We start from the raw sequence: 18781 nt of genomic DNA on the forward strand, positions 1-18781 counted from the left end.
CTCTAATGCAGACCCTCATCAGCTCATGCAGCGACTGCTGCCATAGCCTGCTGATGGGTATATCTGCCTCAAATCTCTACCCACTCTAATCCATCTTCCTTTCAGCCAGTGGTTTTCCTAAAGCACAGATTCAACCAGTAACTCCAGTGGTTCCCTAGGATCATAATCCTCTGCTTGGCACTCAAAACTCTTCATAATCTAGCCCTCTCCTACCTTTCCAGCAATCTCACACCTTACTCCCTGACACACACTCTTCAATCCAGTGACATGGCCTCTTTACTGTTCCAAGATACTCCATCTCGGTTCTGAGCATTTTCTTTGGCTGCCCCCCCCCCTGCCTGGAATGCTTTCCCTCCTCATTCCCACCTGCTGCCTTCCCTTGAGTTCCTTTATGTGCCAACTGACATCTCATCTTCTACAGGAAGCTTATCTCAACCTCTCTTAATTCTAGTGCTTTCCTTCTCTTAATTATTTCCTATTTAACTTGTATATAGTTTGTATGTGCATATTTATTGTCTCTTCATTAGACTGGGAGCTTCTTGAAGGTAGGGACTAACTTTTTTTTCTTTCTTCCTTTTTTTCCCCTGCACTTTCTCATGTTTAGCACAGTACTGGCACACAATAGGCCATATATAATATAAATAAATATTTATTTACTTACTTACTATTACCAACCTCTTTCTAAGCGACTAATCCCAGGGGGTGAATAGATTGACAATAAAATGCAATCTAGCTGGTAATTTCATGGAATCTGAAGGTTTTGCTAAAATACCCATTTTTTAGATCTATTAAATCTTATTAGTTTTCTCTGATTATGTGTGTGTATACATGTACCTATATATATGTATGCATATATTTATCAGTATTCTCATTCCTAACCTCACAATAATTAGGAGATTGTGAAGGGAGGGGAAACAAACCTAAGTTTATTCTACTCTAAGTTTTATTTCCTTTTCACAAATAAGGGAACAGAGGCAGAACATATAGGACTGTTATAGAAAATAAATGAGAGCTTCTGGATTGCTGATGTGTTCAAAGTTTGGAAAAAATTCTGCTAAATTTTAATCACACTTGGACACATAATTTGTGAACTGATCATTTAGGAGATGTTTAAATTAACTGACAGAATGAAGGGGGAAATTAGTCATTGACCGAAATAAAGAAAAATGAAATGAGTCAGACTTGGGCAAATTATGTTTTTAAACTAATGCTTTCAAACTATATAATGGAAGAGCAATAAATATTGTTATTGCCAAACAGTGCTAAAATTAAATTTATTCCACATATATTTACTTAAGATATAGCAAATTTATTGAAAAACCTTATTATTTTATGTACCCTTCTGAACATTTTCTTTGGTATACATTTAAAAGTGAATTATCATTAATTTACCCTCCATTGTAACAAATATACATAAGATTTTTCCACCATAAACTTACATCTTTCTCATGATTAGATTTTCTTCCAGTTATCAAAACACAATTTCTATTAGTGGCTAATTTAATCAGTTTGTGTCCAGACCCAAATCTCTACATTTCATTTATATAAAGCACTAAACACGCAATGTTATGAAATACTCTGATCCTTCTGGAAATCATATTTCTTTCAAGTTTTTTGCTCCTGAAGTGAGATTTTTTTTAACAGAGTCATCCCTATGATGCAGTAATTTGATGGCAACTACTCTGGGCCCAGTGATCTACAAAAAAAGCCTGAGAGATTTTTTTCAGAAATATTTGGTGTTAGCAAGGATGCCCCATCACCCTTCTATAGTTATGTAGGCATCAATTAATCAACAAGCATTTAAACTACTCTGTGCCAAGCACTGTACTAGGTATTATAGATAAAAAGACAAAAATAAAGAGTACATTTCCTCAAAAAGTTTATATTCTACTGACATCTTGGGAAGGGATGAGACAGGCTGCATGGCAACAGTGTTCCTCTTTCTACTTAAAACCACCATCTTCAGTCCATGCAAGAACCACAGCTCAGTGGTCTGTTCAGTTCCCATAAGATTATAAGCTTTCACCACCACCCCATCAGTGTGATCAAGCCACTATGGGAAGAAAGCCCCAAATACACACACATACACACACACACACACACACACACACACACTCTCTCTCTCTCTCTCTCTCCCCTTAAGCAAACCCTCACAAGTATAATTTTCCTTTTCTCCTACATTCCTTCTGTTGATAACTCTGACTAATAGTGAAATCAAGAACTCCAATTTTTAAAAATTACTTTTATTTAAGTTCATTAACTTAAATAAGTCTAAGAAATGCTCAAGGTTTTAAGCTCATTCTCTAGAGCCCAAGCTCCTTGAGGGCAAGAACTGTCTTTTGCCTTTCTTTGCATTTCTCCAGTTGACACAATGCCTGGCACATAGTAGGTGCTTAATGAATGCTGACTGACTGATCAATTCATGTCCAGGAATCTGGGGCAAGTGCAATTCTTTGCACGAGCTTTAATTCACAAATGTGCTCATGATGAAAGCAAGGTAAGTTTCCAAGTTTATACAAGTCATTCTTAACCAGGATGCTAAATGGATGTTTCTGCAATGTGAACAGCTCTATAACAGATAATGAACTAGAAGCAAATCACTTAACTTTTCTGAATGTAGGTTTTATGTTCTATAAGAAGCAAGTATTTGCACTGGGTGAACTGCTAAGATTCCTCCTTTCAGAAAACTTTAATGTAATATCCTATGACCATGATTCTAAGATAGTGTGATTCTTAGGCTTGGAGTACCACTACCATAATCATATCAATTCGTACAATCAATAAATCAACAAGTATTTATTAAATACCTACTATATGCTGTGTATCTGGTCAGGCAACAGAATGATGCCTCCCCTATAAGCACTTAAATGCAAACTTTGTAAAAGGTTTCACATCCTCTTTTAACGTATTACATTAAAACATAAATAATCATGAGAGAATTGTTTTTGTCTCCTTGCTTAATGACACCAACCAATTTTAGAATATCATTATCTAGAGCAATATAAAAAATTTTTCAGATGACATCTTTTTTGGTAGATAAGGAAACAAAGATAAGGAAACTCACAGGAAATTCTCAGCATGAAAAATGAGAATCTACTTACCTGATTCCAAACCCTGGATTTTAGAAGTGCCTTTCTCCCCTTTTTCAAAGTAAAATAAATATCCTCTTAAAAATCCTCTAAGGTCTTCAACAGGAATGTCTTCCCATTTTACTAATATTGAATCCGCAGAGGTGTCTTCCACAGTAAAATTTGGTGCAACACTTGGAGCTATAGAAAGAAATTGTCAACAACTAAAGGATATTTTAAGACTGAGATTTTACCAAATAATTATGAGTCAAAGCTCATAAAGCTGCATCACAGCCTTAAAAAGAAGTTCAACAAATATACTTTTGCATTTATAGTGAAATCTATCCTAAAAAGTCATGCTCATACAAAGTCCTCTTTACTGAAAAAAGTAGTACTTAAATAAAAAATAGACGAGCTCCTTTTATTTCTTTGAATTGAATATTTCAATTTCTGAAATACAGGTCTTAATTATTATTCTATATTTATTATAATTTTCCATGTGATGATTTTGTAGAATTTTGTCATGCTGAGGTTTTACTTTACTTTAAAATCTAAATTATCTAATAATTCAAATTGTGAGACAAGAATGTAATGAACTAATATTCCACCACAGAAATGATGACTAAGAATACAGAAAAGCATGGGAAGAACTATAAATTGATGCAAAGTGAAGTAAACAGAACCAAAAAAACATACATAATGAATACAACAATGTAAATGGAGAGGAAAAACAAAGCAAAACTGTGTGTTGTGTAATTAAAATGACCGAGTCTAGCACCCAAAAAGATGAGAATATGCATCTCCCTCCTTTCTTTGCAGAGGTGGAGAGGATTATGGCTGAGGCAAACTGTATATACTGTCAGATTCGATTAAGGCACTGGTTAGTTTTATTAAGCTGCCATTTTCCTTTTTCTTTGTTATAAGGCACGGTTTTTTGGATAAGGACTTATACTTGGAAATGAACACATTATAAAAACAAAATACGAAAGTAGTTTTTAGAAAAAAAAGCCCAATAACTTACCCAACTCTTCTGTATATCCAACTATTGAACGCAATAATTGATATTTCTGATTTTTGCAGCCATAGAGGAAAAAGTTATAGCGTGTTCCAGATCGAAAATTATCTACAAAGAAAACTATATTCAGTAAAATTTAAAAGTAGCCCTCTGTCACAAATGGAACTACTTGATAAATAGGCAATATGCAACAAATTTTACAATTAAGATAATCCTTTAAAAACTAGCTTAAAAAATTTATTGCATCTATTCAAAGGAAATGAAAATTAGCCATACTTGAAAAGTCACTCCTCCTAGAACTGACTATATTAGAAATTTAAATTCATAAAACTGTTTAAAACATATTAAAATTAATTTGGAAATCTAATGTCTGGAGGCAACTACAATAACCAAAGTGACCAGACATATTAGATGAAAAAGTCCCAGATTTTAACTTCTTTAACCTTGATATCAAATCATTCAGAAATTATCCTCGATTCTGCCTACGGGTTTTCAAACAGTTTATTAGTCTGCCAGTCTAAGACTTCTTTGCTACAACCAAAAGGGCTATTTTTAACTCTCAACAAGGTGGAAAATGCTGCTGCTCCTGACATTCTCTTTTAAATACAGCAGTCGATTTCAGCCAAATGAATTTCCAGCTTTCAGGGGTCCATTCAAATCCCAACTCCATCATGAAGCTTCTTTGACTACTTCAGACCACCCTGTTTTCCCTCTGAAATCCTATAGCAGACAGTTATCATAGAGATTAGCATTGAAATGCTATTTGTTTCATGTGTGCAAGGTTAGTTTCTTCAACTAGTTGGTAAACTCTACCAGAGAAGAGATCTTGAATACTTCTGCTAGTCACATAGAAAGGATTCAGGATCTCTTGCTGGATAGTTGATTTTTCCCCTTCCTGGAGACAAGGGGTAAGAGAAGAAGGGACAAGCAGAAGGAATCTAGAAGCCAGGAGAGTCAGCATGGGGAGGAAGATCACTCTCTGGCAGTAGGATGAGCACTGACCCATCATGATGAATGATGGGCAGAGACTCAGATGAGAATCAGTTTAAAAAAATCAAACTGCTGGCCATAGAGGGATGGGTAGATGGAGTAATGCCTAGAGAAAGAAGTGGCTTTGTGGAGAGATTGTCAGTCCATGTTAGATCAAACTGAGAGGAAGGCTCTGTGCTGATATTGTTCTTATCTCACTGTCCTGCCTATACTATGGGTTTCTGAATGTCTATTATTACTTGGGAACTTTTTGGGGGTGGGTAAGAGGAAATTAGAAGCTGACATACGTCATCTCCTACATCAAATAAACATGTTTTAAAGGCATCAAAAGTAAGAATGTTTAATTTTAACCAGTATTTTGAGATTTTCCTATCCAAAGACAAAATCTGAAGAACCTAAATTTTGGCTTTTATTCAACTCTAAGAATGAGTGGCAATTATTCAATTTTTTAAAAGGAGGGAGCTATTATGACATTTTACAAACAGTGAGAGTCAGTAATGTGCTACTATCATCCTTCTGAAGCCTTGTGCTTATTTCTTACTGTTTTACAGTGAAAGTATATAGATTGGGGGAGTGTATTTTAGCACAGAGAATAGAAATGCTCAGAGGAAAACCTGTGAGAATACAGCAGTCCAGAAAGATTGTAACAAAAGGTAATCTGCCAGGGATTAAGAATAAAAGTGTGATTCCCATGCTGCCTCTTTCCTTATATGCTTATATTCTAATCATTATGTACACAGCCAAACTGAGGATGATTATTAGGACTCTATTTTGAAGACTTGCTTAATTTCTAAACATTCACCCCTATTTTATTATTTCTCTGTATCCTCCTACTTACTTATCTGGAGTTTACTTCAGCTATCCACTGTGTCTAAAACTGCTGTTATAAGTCTCCAGTGACCCTACATACAGCATATAAGGATAATTTAAATACATTAGAAACGCCTTTACAGAAATACGTTAGTCAAAGTAAAAAACAAAAAGGTTAATTTTCTTTTTAAACTCATTAGCTGAGAAAGGTCTAATACAAAAAATCAGTCAATATGAAATTAACAAAACAATTATTCATCTAGGTTTTACTTTCTCATCTTGTACATTTTAAATTGTAAACTGTGACACTACTAATTTTTAAAGAATTTTAAAAGAAATTGACTTTTACCATATTCTATGAGTGCTCTAGTACTATTGGCCGGAAATTTTTTCCAGTCGATGAGGCAGGGTTCAGATCGAGTTGAGTTACACCATTTAATAACATAGTCACAAGTCATATTGGGATCATAATTCCAGTGAAATAATATGCCATTTCCTATTCCAACAATCTGCTCTACTTTGAGGTCTTCTACAAAAAGGCAAATTATAAAAAGATGTTATTAGCTTCAAAACAGTAATACAGGTCAGATCCTATAAAAACAAAGTTTTAGGGGGTAGTACAAATTACTTTATGTATTGAAATTGTGTTAAATTAGATTAGTTCCAACTAAGTTCCTAGAGTTTGGAAACATTTTTGTTTTGAAATGATTTTTATTATAAAAAAAAATCAAGATATTTGAAAAAATTGCTCATAACAAGGAATGCAATTGTTTCAATCACCATCTTTAGGTGGCTAAAAATTATTTCATTTCACAGTGATTTTGCATCTGTCATCCTCAAGGAATAGTTTCTGCCCTCTTTCTGAACTCCATAATACAACAGTACACAGTCAAGTGAATGAGTTCTGATTTTGAAAGAATAATTCAAAGACAAGTTAGATGAAGGTAGGGGGTGGAGGGGAGGGAGAGAATCAAGTAGGACTTAGAGAACTGGATATATTAAAATTAGGGACTTATGGCACTTAACTTGGAGTACAGGAGTCTGACATTTTATAAATAAATTATTTACCAAAAGTTAGTTTATACACTGGTTGTCTGGTAATCAGATAGCATTTTTCCCTAGAAACATCATACTATAAACAGTGATTAGTTTTATAGGTCAATAAATAAAAATTTATATAACCCATGACATGCCTTAAAAACAAAACAAAAATATTTTCTCACTATAGTGGTATTACGTGAGATGTGTAATAAGCTGGATATGGTTTCATTCTGTGTCAGCAATGACCATTCATGTATGAGTTTAGTTTTGGATATGTTGAATTTAAAATGTTTATGGGACATCTAGTTTCAGATGTTCAAGAGACAGGTGAAGATGTGAGATTGAAGGTTAGCTGAGAGATTATGGCTGGGTAAGGAGATCTGAGAATCATGTATATAGAGATAATTCAAACCATGAGAACTGAGGGAAAAGAGAAGAAAGCCCAGCACAGAGGCTTGGGGGACATCCACGGTTGGTGGGCACAATGGTAAGCAAAGAAAATTAAGATACTGGCTACACAAAAATTTTAAAAAGATACTGTACTAGACTAAGTAAGAACAGGTTTAAATTCAGGGTGGGAGAGGGGGTGGGAAGTTGATTGGAAATAAATAAGTTTTGCTGTGTTTGACTCTGTTTTCCCTTCCATACACTGCCCCCCCCCCCCAAATACAATCTACGGAAAGAAGCTTATGAAGGAATATGTGGAATCGGCACTAAACATCTTTAAAAAGAAAGTGTCTGTTCTGGATGATTCACTTTCCTAAACATCTTTACTAGACTAGATGGACAATATCTCTTCTAGCTCTATTAAATCCTTTATAAGATACAAAAAGAGCATAAAACATGGCCCTGGTTTTCAGAAAGTTTATAATACGTGAGAAGACAAACTATATATCAATACTAACAAAGGAAAACTATGAAATATAATCCCAGGCAGAAGCAAATTCAAACAGTTACTCACATATTTTTTATCTTTGCCAGGTCAAAATTACTATCTCCCTTCATGTGTTCTCCCCGGTTTCTATCTCTATGTTGCTCCTATGTGATCTTTATTTCTCTCTTAAGTCCACTTTGCTTTCTCCACTCCTGCTTATTTGTACCAGCACAAGCCAAAGAACACAATAAAGCTGCAAGTGAAGAGAAAATGACTACTTCTAAAGAGCTAGAAAGCCTATAAATGCTCAAAGCTAAAAGGGTATCTGAAAGATTATCAACCATTTTCAGGTTTGTTGGGCTTCATGGTCACTGTATTTATTAACCCCTTCACTGTTCACAGATAGGTCTTGTGATTTGGATATGGAAAGGAAGTGTCTCCCACTGGGTGGAGATGGATGGATGAGGGATCATTTCTGAAGTGGAGTTAGAAGATCCCAATGTCAGGACTGACAAGGAGAAAAGATAAGAGTCAGTTTTGGTAGGACAGTAAGCAACCACTTGACTCCATATGAGTAACAGAGAATGTAGGTCACATGAATAATCCAGAAGGAAGATAATCTACCCACAAATAACCAGGAGTTTATGATAAATTAATTTTAATGAAGGAGGGAAGGAGAAGAAGCAAATGAGCTATATAATTTATCATAGTTTTTTTAAAAATTATAGGAAATGAACTTAAATTGAAGGAAGTGAGCTCTACATTAGATACAGGGAATATTTTGCTGACAGCCAAGTGCATTAAATATTCTTCCCAGTTGCTCTGGTGCCTTGGAGAATCTTTATCCTTGGCAATCTCAAAGAACTTAGTTGTCTACTAGATCTCCTAATAAATATGGGCCTATCTAGTTGCAGGGAGAAGAATTAGAGCAAAGGAGTCACAATGTATCTGGAAAATGTTAAACAAAAACACAATACAACATAGATAATGTTAATCTGTCAGTTTTACTAAGTCAGCATGCAGCCCATAGGAAGCTTTTTCTATCTGAGTTTAGAAGACAGAACCTAGAGGATCTCTTGAGTTATTAGGATTTTAGATATGAAAATCAAATCTGTATATAAATTGTCAAGATATTTCTACTCTTTCATTAATACCCAACAGGCAAAGCAGAATGAAATTGTATACAGAAGTTATTTTAGTAGTTAGGATGCTTCAAGACAATATTAATGAGTCCTGTTTCTCACCATACATTAGAAATATTTTCATTCATCATTTTAAATTAAAAATCTCACTAGAACTGTTCTAGGCATATGTTGACAGTTTTGCCATGAAGAAAAGAATTATATCAATATGACTGCTGCTTTTTATCTCTTTGGGAAAAAAGCCTTGTGCATTCAAATATTGATATTTATTAAATTTAATATGTTATGAAGTTTTAAGGAATTTTAAAAAATATACTTCCATTTCTGAAAGTCATCAGAAAGTACAATAAATGAAAAACATAATAAATAATGTAAAAATGATCATTATTAAACAAGTTAACTGTTGGATTTAAAAAGAAATATTCTGTTCAGATGAAATATAACATCATGAAGTTAATAAATTACTATTGTCTTAAGTACTCACCATTTGGGATTTCCATGCTAGTTATCTTAGAAGGTGGAGATGATCCAACTGAATTTTTGGCTACAACACTAATGATGTAATCATTGTAATCATTTCTGTCAAGCTGTATTTCTGCTTTATGCTGAGGATCAGAAATCTCAGGAAGGTACTGTTCTTCTTTTTCTGACCAATATGATACATCATAGGAAAGTATTTTTCCATTAGCTTCATTAATAGATAAAGGCTAGAAATAACAAGAAAAATTTCTTGCAATGAATAAAAGTGATTAGAAATATTATTAAAATGATTATGAAAGTGAATGTGAAAATGTTCTTTAATTCTGAAGATGATACAAAGCTGGGAGAAATTGGGGTTGTTACACTAAGGCAAAAGATTAGAATGCAATGTAACCTGGACAAATTATGAGTAGACAAGGCAAAAGAGCAATCTTTGCAATGTTGTACACTATTAAAAAAACACAAGAAGGCACGTGACTCAGAATGGAATACAAGCTAAATACAAATAAAATCTAGTGAGAATTCTTTAAGAAATTTGCATAAAGATTTTTTAACCTGGGGAGAAAGGACAGCGAAACTATAGCTGTTCCATCTTCAAACATATGAAAAATTACATAAAGATTACCTATTTTCATCTGTTTTTAGAACAGATTTGGAGGAAGTAAGCTTAAACTATAGAAGGATAATTTTTTTTAAAACTTTGAGAAAATTCTATTATAAATGATTGACAACATACAGCAAGGTATTGAAGTAGCAAGCAAATTCTCTTCCCTAGAAAATATTTAATACAAATACTATGCTTCTAAATTTGTACTTGACTTTACTAATAGCTGTGTCTTAGAAAATTGTATATAAGTCAATTTTTGTAAACATTTTAGAGACAATAGAGACACTCATTATTTACAGGAATCCTATACTGAACCATCTTAAAAAGAGAATGATTACTTACTTAACAAATTCATTTTATAAACTGTGGTCTTAATTAAAATAAGATACACCCACAAGTTATAGTGACAAAAATAATATTAGAGAACTAATCTTCAAATAAATTGAGGAAAAGCTATCAAATCTAAAGGAATTATGGTTTTATCTCATACTTTCACAAAACAGTTTAACAAAACAAAACAACAAAAATCAAAACAATCCTACTTCTTACTACATGTGTCAAAATAGAAGGGCATTTGTTTTTCATTACTAGACACTAATTTGGTTCTCTACCTGAATCTTCCACTGAAGTTCTACTTCAATCCCTTCAAAGCCCAGCACCTGAGAAACCAGATATTTTGATGGACCATAAGCTCTAGCAGGTTCCAACAAGCCAGAAAGTTTTCTGGTGTGGGCCAAGTGATGAACAGTATGTTTAGCTGTCTGAAGACTAGCCTAGCTAAGTTTAGTGAGGTTCATTACTCTTCAGTCACAGAGCAATACATTTTTCAGATATGACAACTCTCAAAGATCACCTATGAGATTAGAGAGACAATAACCTGCTTCAGTGGAAGGAATAATCACAATGACAAAACTACATAACCTGGAAATTCTGATATTTGCTGTTCAGTAATTTCAGTCATGTCTGACTCTTCATGACCCATGGAGGTTTTACGGCAAAGATACTGGCCACCCCAAGAGAAGTGATTTTTAATAGAGCCTTGCCAACATGTTAATGTATAGTGGAAAACTGTACCAGATGGTATCCAAAGTAAATTACACGACATATTAGAATTAAAAGTTCTTTAAGTATACAAGAAAAAAATACAGATACCTTCCAGTAAATGATTATACTTTTCCCATCAGCACTCCACTCTCTCCAGATATCTGGTCCTTTTGAAGGAACTAGGAAAGGTATTGTTAAGTTAGCATTGAAAACATTTATCTTATTTCAGTTGATAAAATTGTTAATCAGTACTATGGCAAGGATAATAACCTGGAATTCTTAATTTAAAAAATTCCAAGGAGATCAGGGATAGTCTTTAGGATATGAAGCTATGGGGAAAAAATAACCGCTTAACTCCAAGAAATCTTAAAGTAACAATACAAAGGATTTAGGTTAAGGTGTTATCAAGAAATCTTAATCTCTCTGCCTCTCTATCTCTGTCTGTCTCTCTCTATGCCCACACTCATACAGTATATACATATATATGTATATGTATCTGCCCAGTAGCTGATTTTTTTCATTTTCACTATTCCTTCCTTGGAGCTGGAGATAATTACCTCAGGAGTTCTCATTCTTTTTAGAGTACCTTGTGAAAGATTTGTGATTTTGCAGGCATAATGATTTTTTGCTCCTGACTACACTGCTAAGCTATTCCTTATGTAAGGAGGCAAAAACTCAATCGAGGTCTGTATTTGTTTTATGGTAAGATTATAAATCCTGCTTGTTCATATATTATAGATGAATTTCCTATTATTGGATAATTTTTGAGATCAGTAAGTACATGCACATATATAAATAAATGCTTCATGGTCATTCAATCACTCGATAAGCATTTATTAGGTGTTCACTGTGTGCCAAGCACTGTACCAGGCTGCTACTGTTGCTGCGCTTGCCCTTCATTCTCAGAGGACCGCGGCGTCAGGGGGATGACGACATGACCTGCAGCTGACTTGGATCTGAGGCAGGGAGGGAGGGCTGTGCAGGTCACCAGCCTCACTGTCTCCTCTAGAGCCATCCGGACCCAGGGACCTGATATTCATCAGGATGACTGGAGATGACCCAGGATGCACTGGGAGACCCTGGCCCTTGTAGGCTAAGGCCTTTTCAGGTTCTCACTTAGAGTGAGGTAAGGCTAGGTACTGAGAGTACAAAGACGAAAAAGAAGCAGTCCCTGCCCTCAAACAGCTTATAGTCTGACAGGGGAGATTGTGTGTGTGTGTGTGTGTGTGAGTGTAAGTGTGTGATAAAGTCACCAAGGGGGAATGTAGAAGAAAATTATTAAAGAGAACTAATAAAGCCTTCATGAAGTTATTCAAGAGGGAATCCTTCCCTTTTCTCTGTGCTCCACCCCCAATTTCATATAAAAGCTGGAAAGCTGAATGATCCTTACTTGGAGAGATGCCTGATTCCACACCAACCATGGAGCTCTATAGGATCTTCAAAATTCAAATCACAGATTTTTAATCCTGAATCTCAATCCCTGATCCTAAATATGAATTTTTAAAGATAGTAACTTAATTTAAGGACTAAGTCCTTAAATTATTCAAAGAACTTACTTCCTTCCATGGTTAAGTACTGCTTTTCATTACTCCATTTGCTCCATTTCCAAAAGTTCTCAGAAGAACAACGAACCCGGAAAGTGTACATAGTATATGGCATCAATTTGTCCAGAGAAACATGATAATTAGAGGTTTCTAATCCTTTAACAGTGATGTTCCGCTGTTAAAAATGAAAGGAATTTGAAAAATTCACAAAGTTTTCTAAACTTTGTATTATATCAGACACCATAAACCTATAATATGAGTACAAAGACTAAACCAAAAAACTCATCTACTTTTTTTTTTGGAGGCAGGAAGGTAAGGCAGTTGGGGTTAAGTGACTTACCCAAGGTCACACAGCTAGTACGTGTGTCAAGTGTCTGAGGCTACAACTGAACTCAGGTCCTCCTGACTCCAGGGCTGGTGGTCTATTCACTGTGCCACCTAGCTGCCCCATTAACTTTTTTTCTAACCCTTATCTAGAGAAGCTAAGACATCTTACTAATGATATATGAATTAGAATTAAGTGAGGGGAAGAGACTCTGTTTCACCAATAAGCAAATGTTCACTTATCAAATACCACAAGAAAGACTGGGGATACAAAGACAAAAATGAAAAATTGTCCCGGCTCTCAAAGACCTTGTATGCTCCTGGAAACGTAATACTTCACATATTCAAGTTAAGATTTCAGTTTGAAAGCAATTTCACAAATATCATTTCATTTAAAATGCTGGAAAAGGCACACTGTAAAGACTGAGTTCAATTCCCTTATGAGAAATTCAGGCTCAGGGAGGTGTGCTCTGTGCCCCTTTCACCCTACCTATAGCTGGAGTGGTAGGAACTGAATAACTATTACTTTAAATGAAGAAGCCAAGTTGGATGGGGAAATACTAAGTCAGTTTTAAGAATTTCTATGTCTAAACTATCTGTTATATATTAAAGAACTTCAATAAATATTTTTATTTTATTTCTCAGGTATCAGTAGGCATTTAAATGCATGTTCTTGGGTGTAACCAACTGAAAAATAATTCATTCGGTATTATAGTCTTTAATTTTATAGAATACAGATCCAACCACGGCTATAACCACTCATGAGCTTTACCCTATTTGCCCTATTTGTGGCCACCTAGATCTTTTCTAGAGCCTACTTTAAAATGACTTAGATTTTATGTGCCCCATAATTATTTCTGGAATCCATTTGTAATAAATTTCTACATACAGCTCTGAGTCAATCTGAATTTTTTTATGGGAAAATAATTTTAAAATTTAAGTACTTATGCTTGTCATACAGATGGCCCAGCCCTTCCGTTACTCACTAGCTTACTAATTAATTAATTAATCTCACTGTTAAGAGTTGACCCTTAAAACATTAACTTATCTGCCACGATATCTAATATTATGATTGTACTTTAAAATGTTGATTATGATATTGTAATGCTGAACACTGAAACATAAATCTATTGAAATATTCCTTCAAAGTTCCTCCAACTAACCATGCCAATTTAATTTTTATGTCTTGCTCAAAATAAAATATTTCATTAAATGAACTATTAAGTTTACAGGAAAAACATACTTACCAATTCTTTCCCTGAATAAGTTGTATTAATTTCAATTTCACATACAAGATTAATATAAGCAAAGTTTCCAGATAAGTGCCAATAGAGAATAATAGCAGTTGAATCAATGTCCCTCACAATGAGTTTTGAAGGAGTATGAGGATAAACTGAAAATGGAAATTTTAAAAATCATTTTGTAAAGTGAAAAAACAAGCAACAGTACTACATCTAATAGACAACATAACAAAATAAACATGAGGAAATATCATCAGCATTCATAGAAATATGGAATTCATGTTTTTCTACCTTTGAGTACCACTGGAAACAAAAGTACCCTTTATTGCTAACACCATTAATAAAGAAACATTTATTATTTATTTAATATGTGCAGGATAGTGTATTCATTACTGAGAATATTCAAAAGTAAAAGATAAGAGTACTGCCTTCAAGAGGCTTAAAGTCTATTTGTAAAGAAATACCACATATAAAAAATATAAACCACAATCCAAGGAAACTTATACTAAATATTTTAGGTAATAAGTATTATGGGAGTTCAAAAGAAATGTTCAATGAGAGTTAGGATGGTCATGGAAGGTTTCACAGAAAAAGCCGATTTTCAAGGGCAGGATTTAAGTGGAAAACAAGGCATTCCAAGAAGACAGTCAGTATGAGCAAAAGCAGGTGAAAATATAAATAGTTTTTCTAGGGAATAATAGGTAGACTCATTTGGTTAGGATAGAGGGTTCACAAAGGGAAATAGTGGGAGATATGAGGAGAAGCAGATAAGATTATAGACTTATAAGCTAGTCTTATATTTATGCTTAATGACTTTGCCTTAGTATGTGACTCTTGATTTCTATGGGATACAGGGTGGTCACAAGGGAATGGATTAGGAACTAAAACAGGCTAACTATAACCCATCTGCATATATAATTTTTCAATAGGCCCTTAGTGTCTAAAAGCAAAGAATGATTTTGAGTCATTAAGAAATTACGAAATAACTTTGAAGGAGGGCAAATGTTGAGTTTTCACTATAGCTGATTAATAGAATAATCCAATTATTTAATTAATTAGACGATATTTGTGAAATGTTCAGGCTTTAAGAATCTAGCTTTGATGAAAATTAATTGAAAGGCAGAAAAAGAGAGTAGGAATTCCTTGTGTCCATATGGGCACAGTTTTACTTTTTTCTGCTAAAGACAGATTAATATTCTTAATGGTTTTAAATCTTCTCAAATGGTATATGAAGGAAAAGTGGGGGTGGGAGAGAAAATGGGAACATCCATTTATTAAGGAGTACTAAACAATTTACAAATATTATCTCATTTGACTAGGGCTCACTTGTGTATCAAGAAAACAGGCCTACTTACCTGCAAGTGAGTAGACTTCCACATGAGTTTTAACAGATAAATGACAATTTGAATAACACAAAAAGATGACTGAGGACTAATCTCTTAAACATTTACATACAAAACAATATTTTCTCTGTCATATAAGAACACAGAGGGACTTCTGAAGGGAGACCTCATGAAAGATCTGGTAAGATACCAACTTATCTGCTTATACAATTACACTGCATGACTACTGAAGTGCACAATGACTAAGCCATTCATTGATGAATTATGAAAGATTTAGGAAGCACTGCATTTGGGAATAGAACACAAAAATGATACTTCTGTCAAAATCAAAAGCTGAGCAACACCACCAAAAAAGGAGTATGATATTTTGTCACTTTGGGCTAGAATGATGAATAGGCTTAATGTAAAGTTCTAGTTACTGATAAGCATTAGAAATATTCATCTCTACATACAGGACACAATGTTGGTAAGTAAATTACTGTTCAACTTGCTGTTTCACAACTATCATTCTCACAAAATGTTCAAGAAGCATTATAAAAGAACATAATTAGTATAAAAGTCATTCCCAAACGTCTGATTGTTCTAAAACTGTTGGTGCACATTCTAAAATTACATAAAGAGTAGTTTATGTAACACTATTACCTCTTTGAATTATATCAACTAAAATAGCTGCTTCAGATCTACCCACAGGATTGTTAGCTTTCAAGGTGAAATTATATATTTCCTGACCAGCTATCACTGGAAAGATTAATTGATGGTTTTCATTCATGTGTTCTTCATCTCTACTGTATGTAACATTTCTTCCTGAAAATCTGCAAGTCAGAATAAAAAAAAATCAATGCTATAATACAGATATTTAATGAAGAGTTTAGGAGGAAAACAGGACAAAAATATAAAATACCAAAATAGGACAAAAATACCAAAAATTCGTTAAGAAGTAGTACAGAGAAAATTGTATTGGTTTTGGAGTCAGGAGACCTGGGTTTGAATTCCATCCTTGTTTACTTATCAGTGTGACCTTTGGTAAATCACTTATCCTCTCCAAGTTCTAGTGTCTCATCTGTAAAATGAGGGAACTGGCTAAATGGCCTTTAAGGTCTGTCCCAACTTTAAATATATGACCTAATGATCCCAAGTCTGACTTTAACAGAAGTATCTGCTTACCAATAAAGTTTCTCATGCTTTCTTTCCATTTGGAAAAACAAGATTAAATTGCTTTTAATTTTTATTGCATTTTATTAAGTTTTAAATTGTTCTTAATTTTAATTTTTTAAATGTAGGACTCAATTTTTTAGAAAGGATTTATATCTAAAGATCTTAAAAGAATGATTATATAATTTTAAATTCAAGTAAAGTATATACAAAGTATATTCAGCTAAATATCTTAAAGAAATGTTAATGGATAATAAAATGTTTATAAATAACTGAATGCTGACCTAACACTCATGTAAGAATTTATGTCTTGGAAATAATTTCGAAAACAATGAGAGTTTAATTTTAAAGATACTATAGGTATAATACTAAATAGAGGGAAAATCAGATATTAGGATTTTAAAAAGGCAAGAAAGAAGACACTGAAAAGACATTTCTAAGTACCAACATAGATATCTGCTGTCTTATTTCTATAAAAATTTTATAATGATTTATACACACATCGATAGAATTCTCAATGAAAATATAAATCTTGGAAAAGAGAGACACTGGCAAACTCCTTTCTAAAAAAAAGACATCTTAAAAGTCATGCAGTTGATTAAAAAGTATAAATGAAGCAAAGAACATGTGTTTTGATGATAAAAAGGCATTTGATTTAACAAAGGAAAATAGAGTTATAAAGACTGTCCTTTAACTAATATATATTAAGACCATATAAGACTCATGCATATGGTAAGATCATACAGGTTTCCCTAACAGAAAGAACTACAGAAATACATTTGCTCAATGATCCTCAATCAATATCAAGCAAGGCTTCAAATAAGCAGTTGTGTACTTGTCAAAGGTATTTGCCTCTCTTTTAGATGTTTTCTACAAAATCCAATTGGATCAGGGATTCCTTAGAGATTGTGGCATCCTTCACATGCTCCTATTTATGAATAATGTCCTGACAGCAGGTGTCAGAGTCCTATAGTACCTACCTCTTTACCAAATTCATGACAAATCAAAAGAAAATATAGAGGAAAAATCACATGGATGAAGAAAGTCTTTTCTCAAATCATAACATATAGGTATGTTCATTCAATATAGTTCACTGAGTTGGTCCATCATTAAATCTATGTTGGACAGGCAGTACAGATAAACAATAAGTTATGCCCAAAATTGAGTCGATATAGGCTGGACTATATCTGGAAAAATGTGAAGCATTTTCAATGACTCCAAAGTGCTCCTTGATATAAAAGGCAACTTTTAAAATATCATTATGCTTCTCATAAAACTATACTGCTATGAGTCATGAAGACCACAACTTCTGAAGAAAATTACATATAGGCCAAAAGACACTATTGTGGGATAAGTAGGCTGAAATACATTACCAGTGATAATTTATGAACAAGAAATGGAACAAAAAGATATCCAGGAAATGTATGATTGGTAAAGGAGCAATTAGCACTTTTGGCGAATTTAATTGGGAAAAAATATCTTTTTAAAATGTTCTAGTAAAACGTCTTCTGTAAAGAGCTTTTGTGACGATAGTTTTAAGGTGTGTTAAAGTACAATGATAATGTAAAACAGAGAATATTTAATTATGTAGTACTGGAAAAAATCAGGTTTTTAAAAAAGTTTTACAGACTAAAATCACTATGTACAATAAAAATACAATAGAAATCTAGGAGGATCTTATGGCCAAAGATGTGGTAAATTTTTATTATTCAAGATCTGATCCTCTTGAAATAACAGATAATTAAAAAAACTTTATTAAACTCCTATTATATTATAGGCACTGGAGATACACAAAGATGAAAAAGAACACAAGTTCTTGCAGAAATACAAAGATTACAGGTTCCTGTCCTCATGAAGCATATCGTTTGATAGGGGATATGTATAAACAGATAACTATGTAGCACAAAATAACTCATAAAAAGGAAGGGAGGGAGAGAAGGGAGAGAGGAAGGAAGGAAGAAAGGGAGGGAGGAAGGAAGAGAAGGACAGGACAGGAAAAAGGACAGGACAGGACAGGACAGGACAGGACAGGACAGGACAGGACAGGACAGGACAGGACAGGAAAGGAAAGGAAAGGAAAGGAAAGGAAAGGAAAGGAAAGGAAAG

General features: G+C 33.8%; 1 protein-coding gene across 4 annotated transcripts in view; it reads right to left on the reverse strand.

Moving 5' to 3' along the window:
- LIFR (LIF receptor subunit alpha) overlaps positions 1 to 18781 on the reverse strand; it is a 95794-nt gene that overhangs the window by 12269 nt on the left and 64744 nt on the right. For all 4 annotated transcript variants that reach the window (XM_069096182.1, XM_069096184.1, XM_069096180.1 and 1 more), the window contains exons 9-16: positions 16166 to 16335; positions 14187 to 14332; positions 12628 to 12790; positions 11180 to 11250; positions 9425 to 9647; positions 6233 to 6412; positions 4090 to 4191; positions 3102 to 3269 (exon numbers count right to left, since the gene is read on the reverse strand). In XM_069096182.1, coding sequence (XP_068952283.1) covers positions 3102 to 3269; positions 4090 to 4191; positions 6233 to 6412; positions 9425 to 9647; positions 11180 to 11250; positions 12628 to 12790; positions 14187 to 14332; positions 16166 to 16335 — 1223 coding nt within the window. The remainder of the gene's footprint in view (positions 1 to 3101; positions 3270 to 4089; positions 4192 to 6232; positions 6413 to 9424; positions 9648 to 11179; positions 11251 to 12627; positions 12791 to 14186; positions 14333 to 16165; positions 16336 to 18781) is intronic.

This window comes from Petaurus breviceps, unplaced genomic scaffold (genome assembly GCF_028583685.1).
Source record: "Petaurus breviceps papuanus isolate PSGF00001 unplaced genomic scaffold, PetGlider_PUasm1.0 229, whole genome shotgun sequence".
NCBI classification, from domain to species: domain Eukaryota; kingdom Metazoa; phylum Chordata; class Mammalia; order Diprotodontia; family Petauridae; genus Petaurus; species Petaurus breviceps.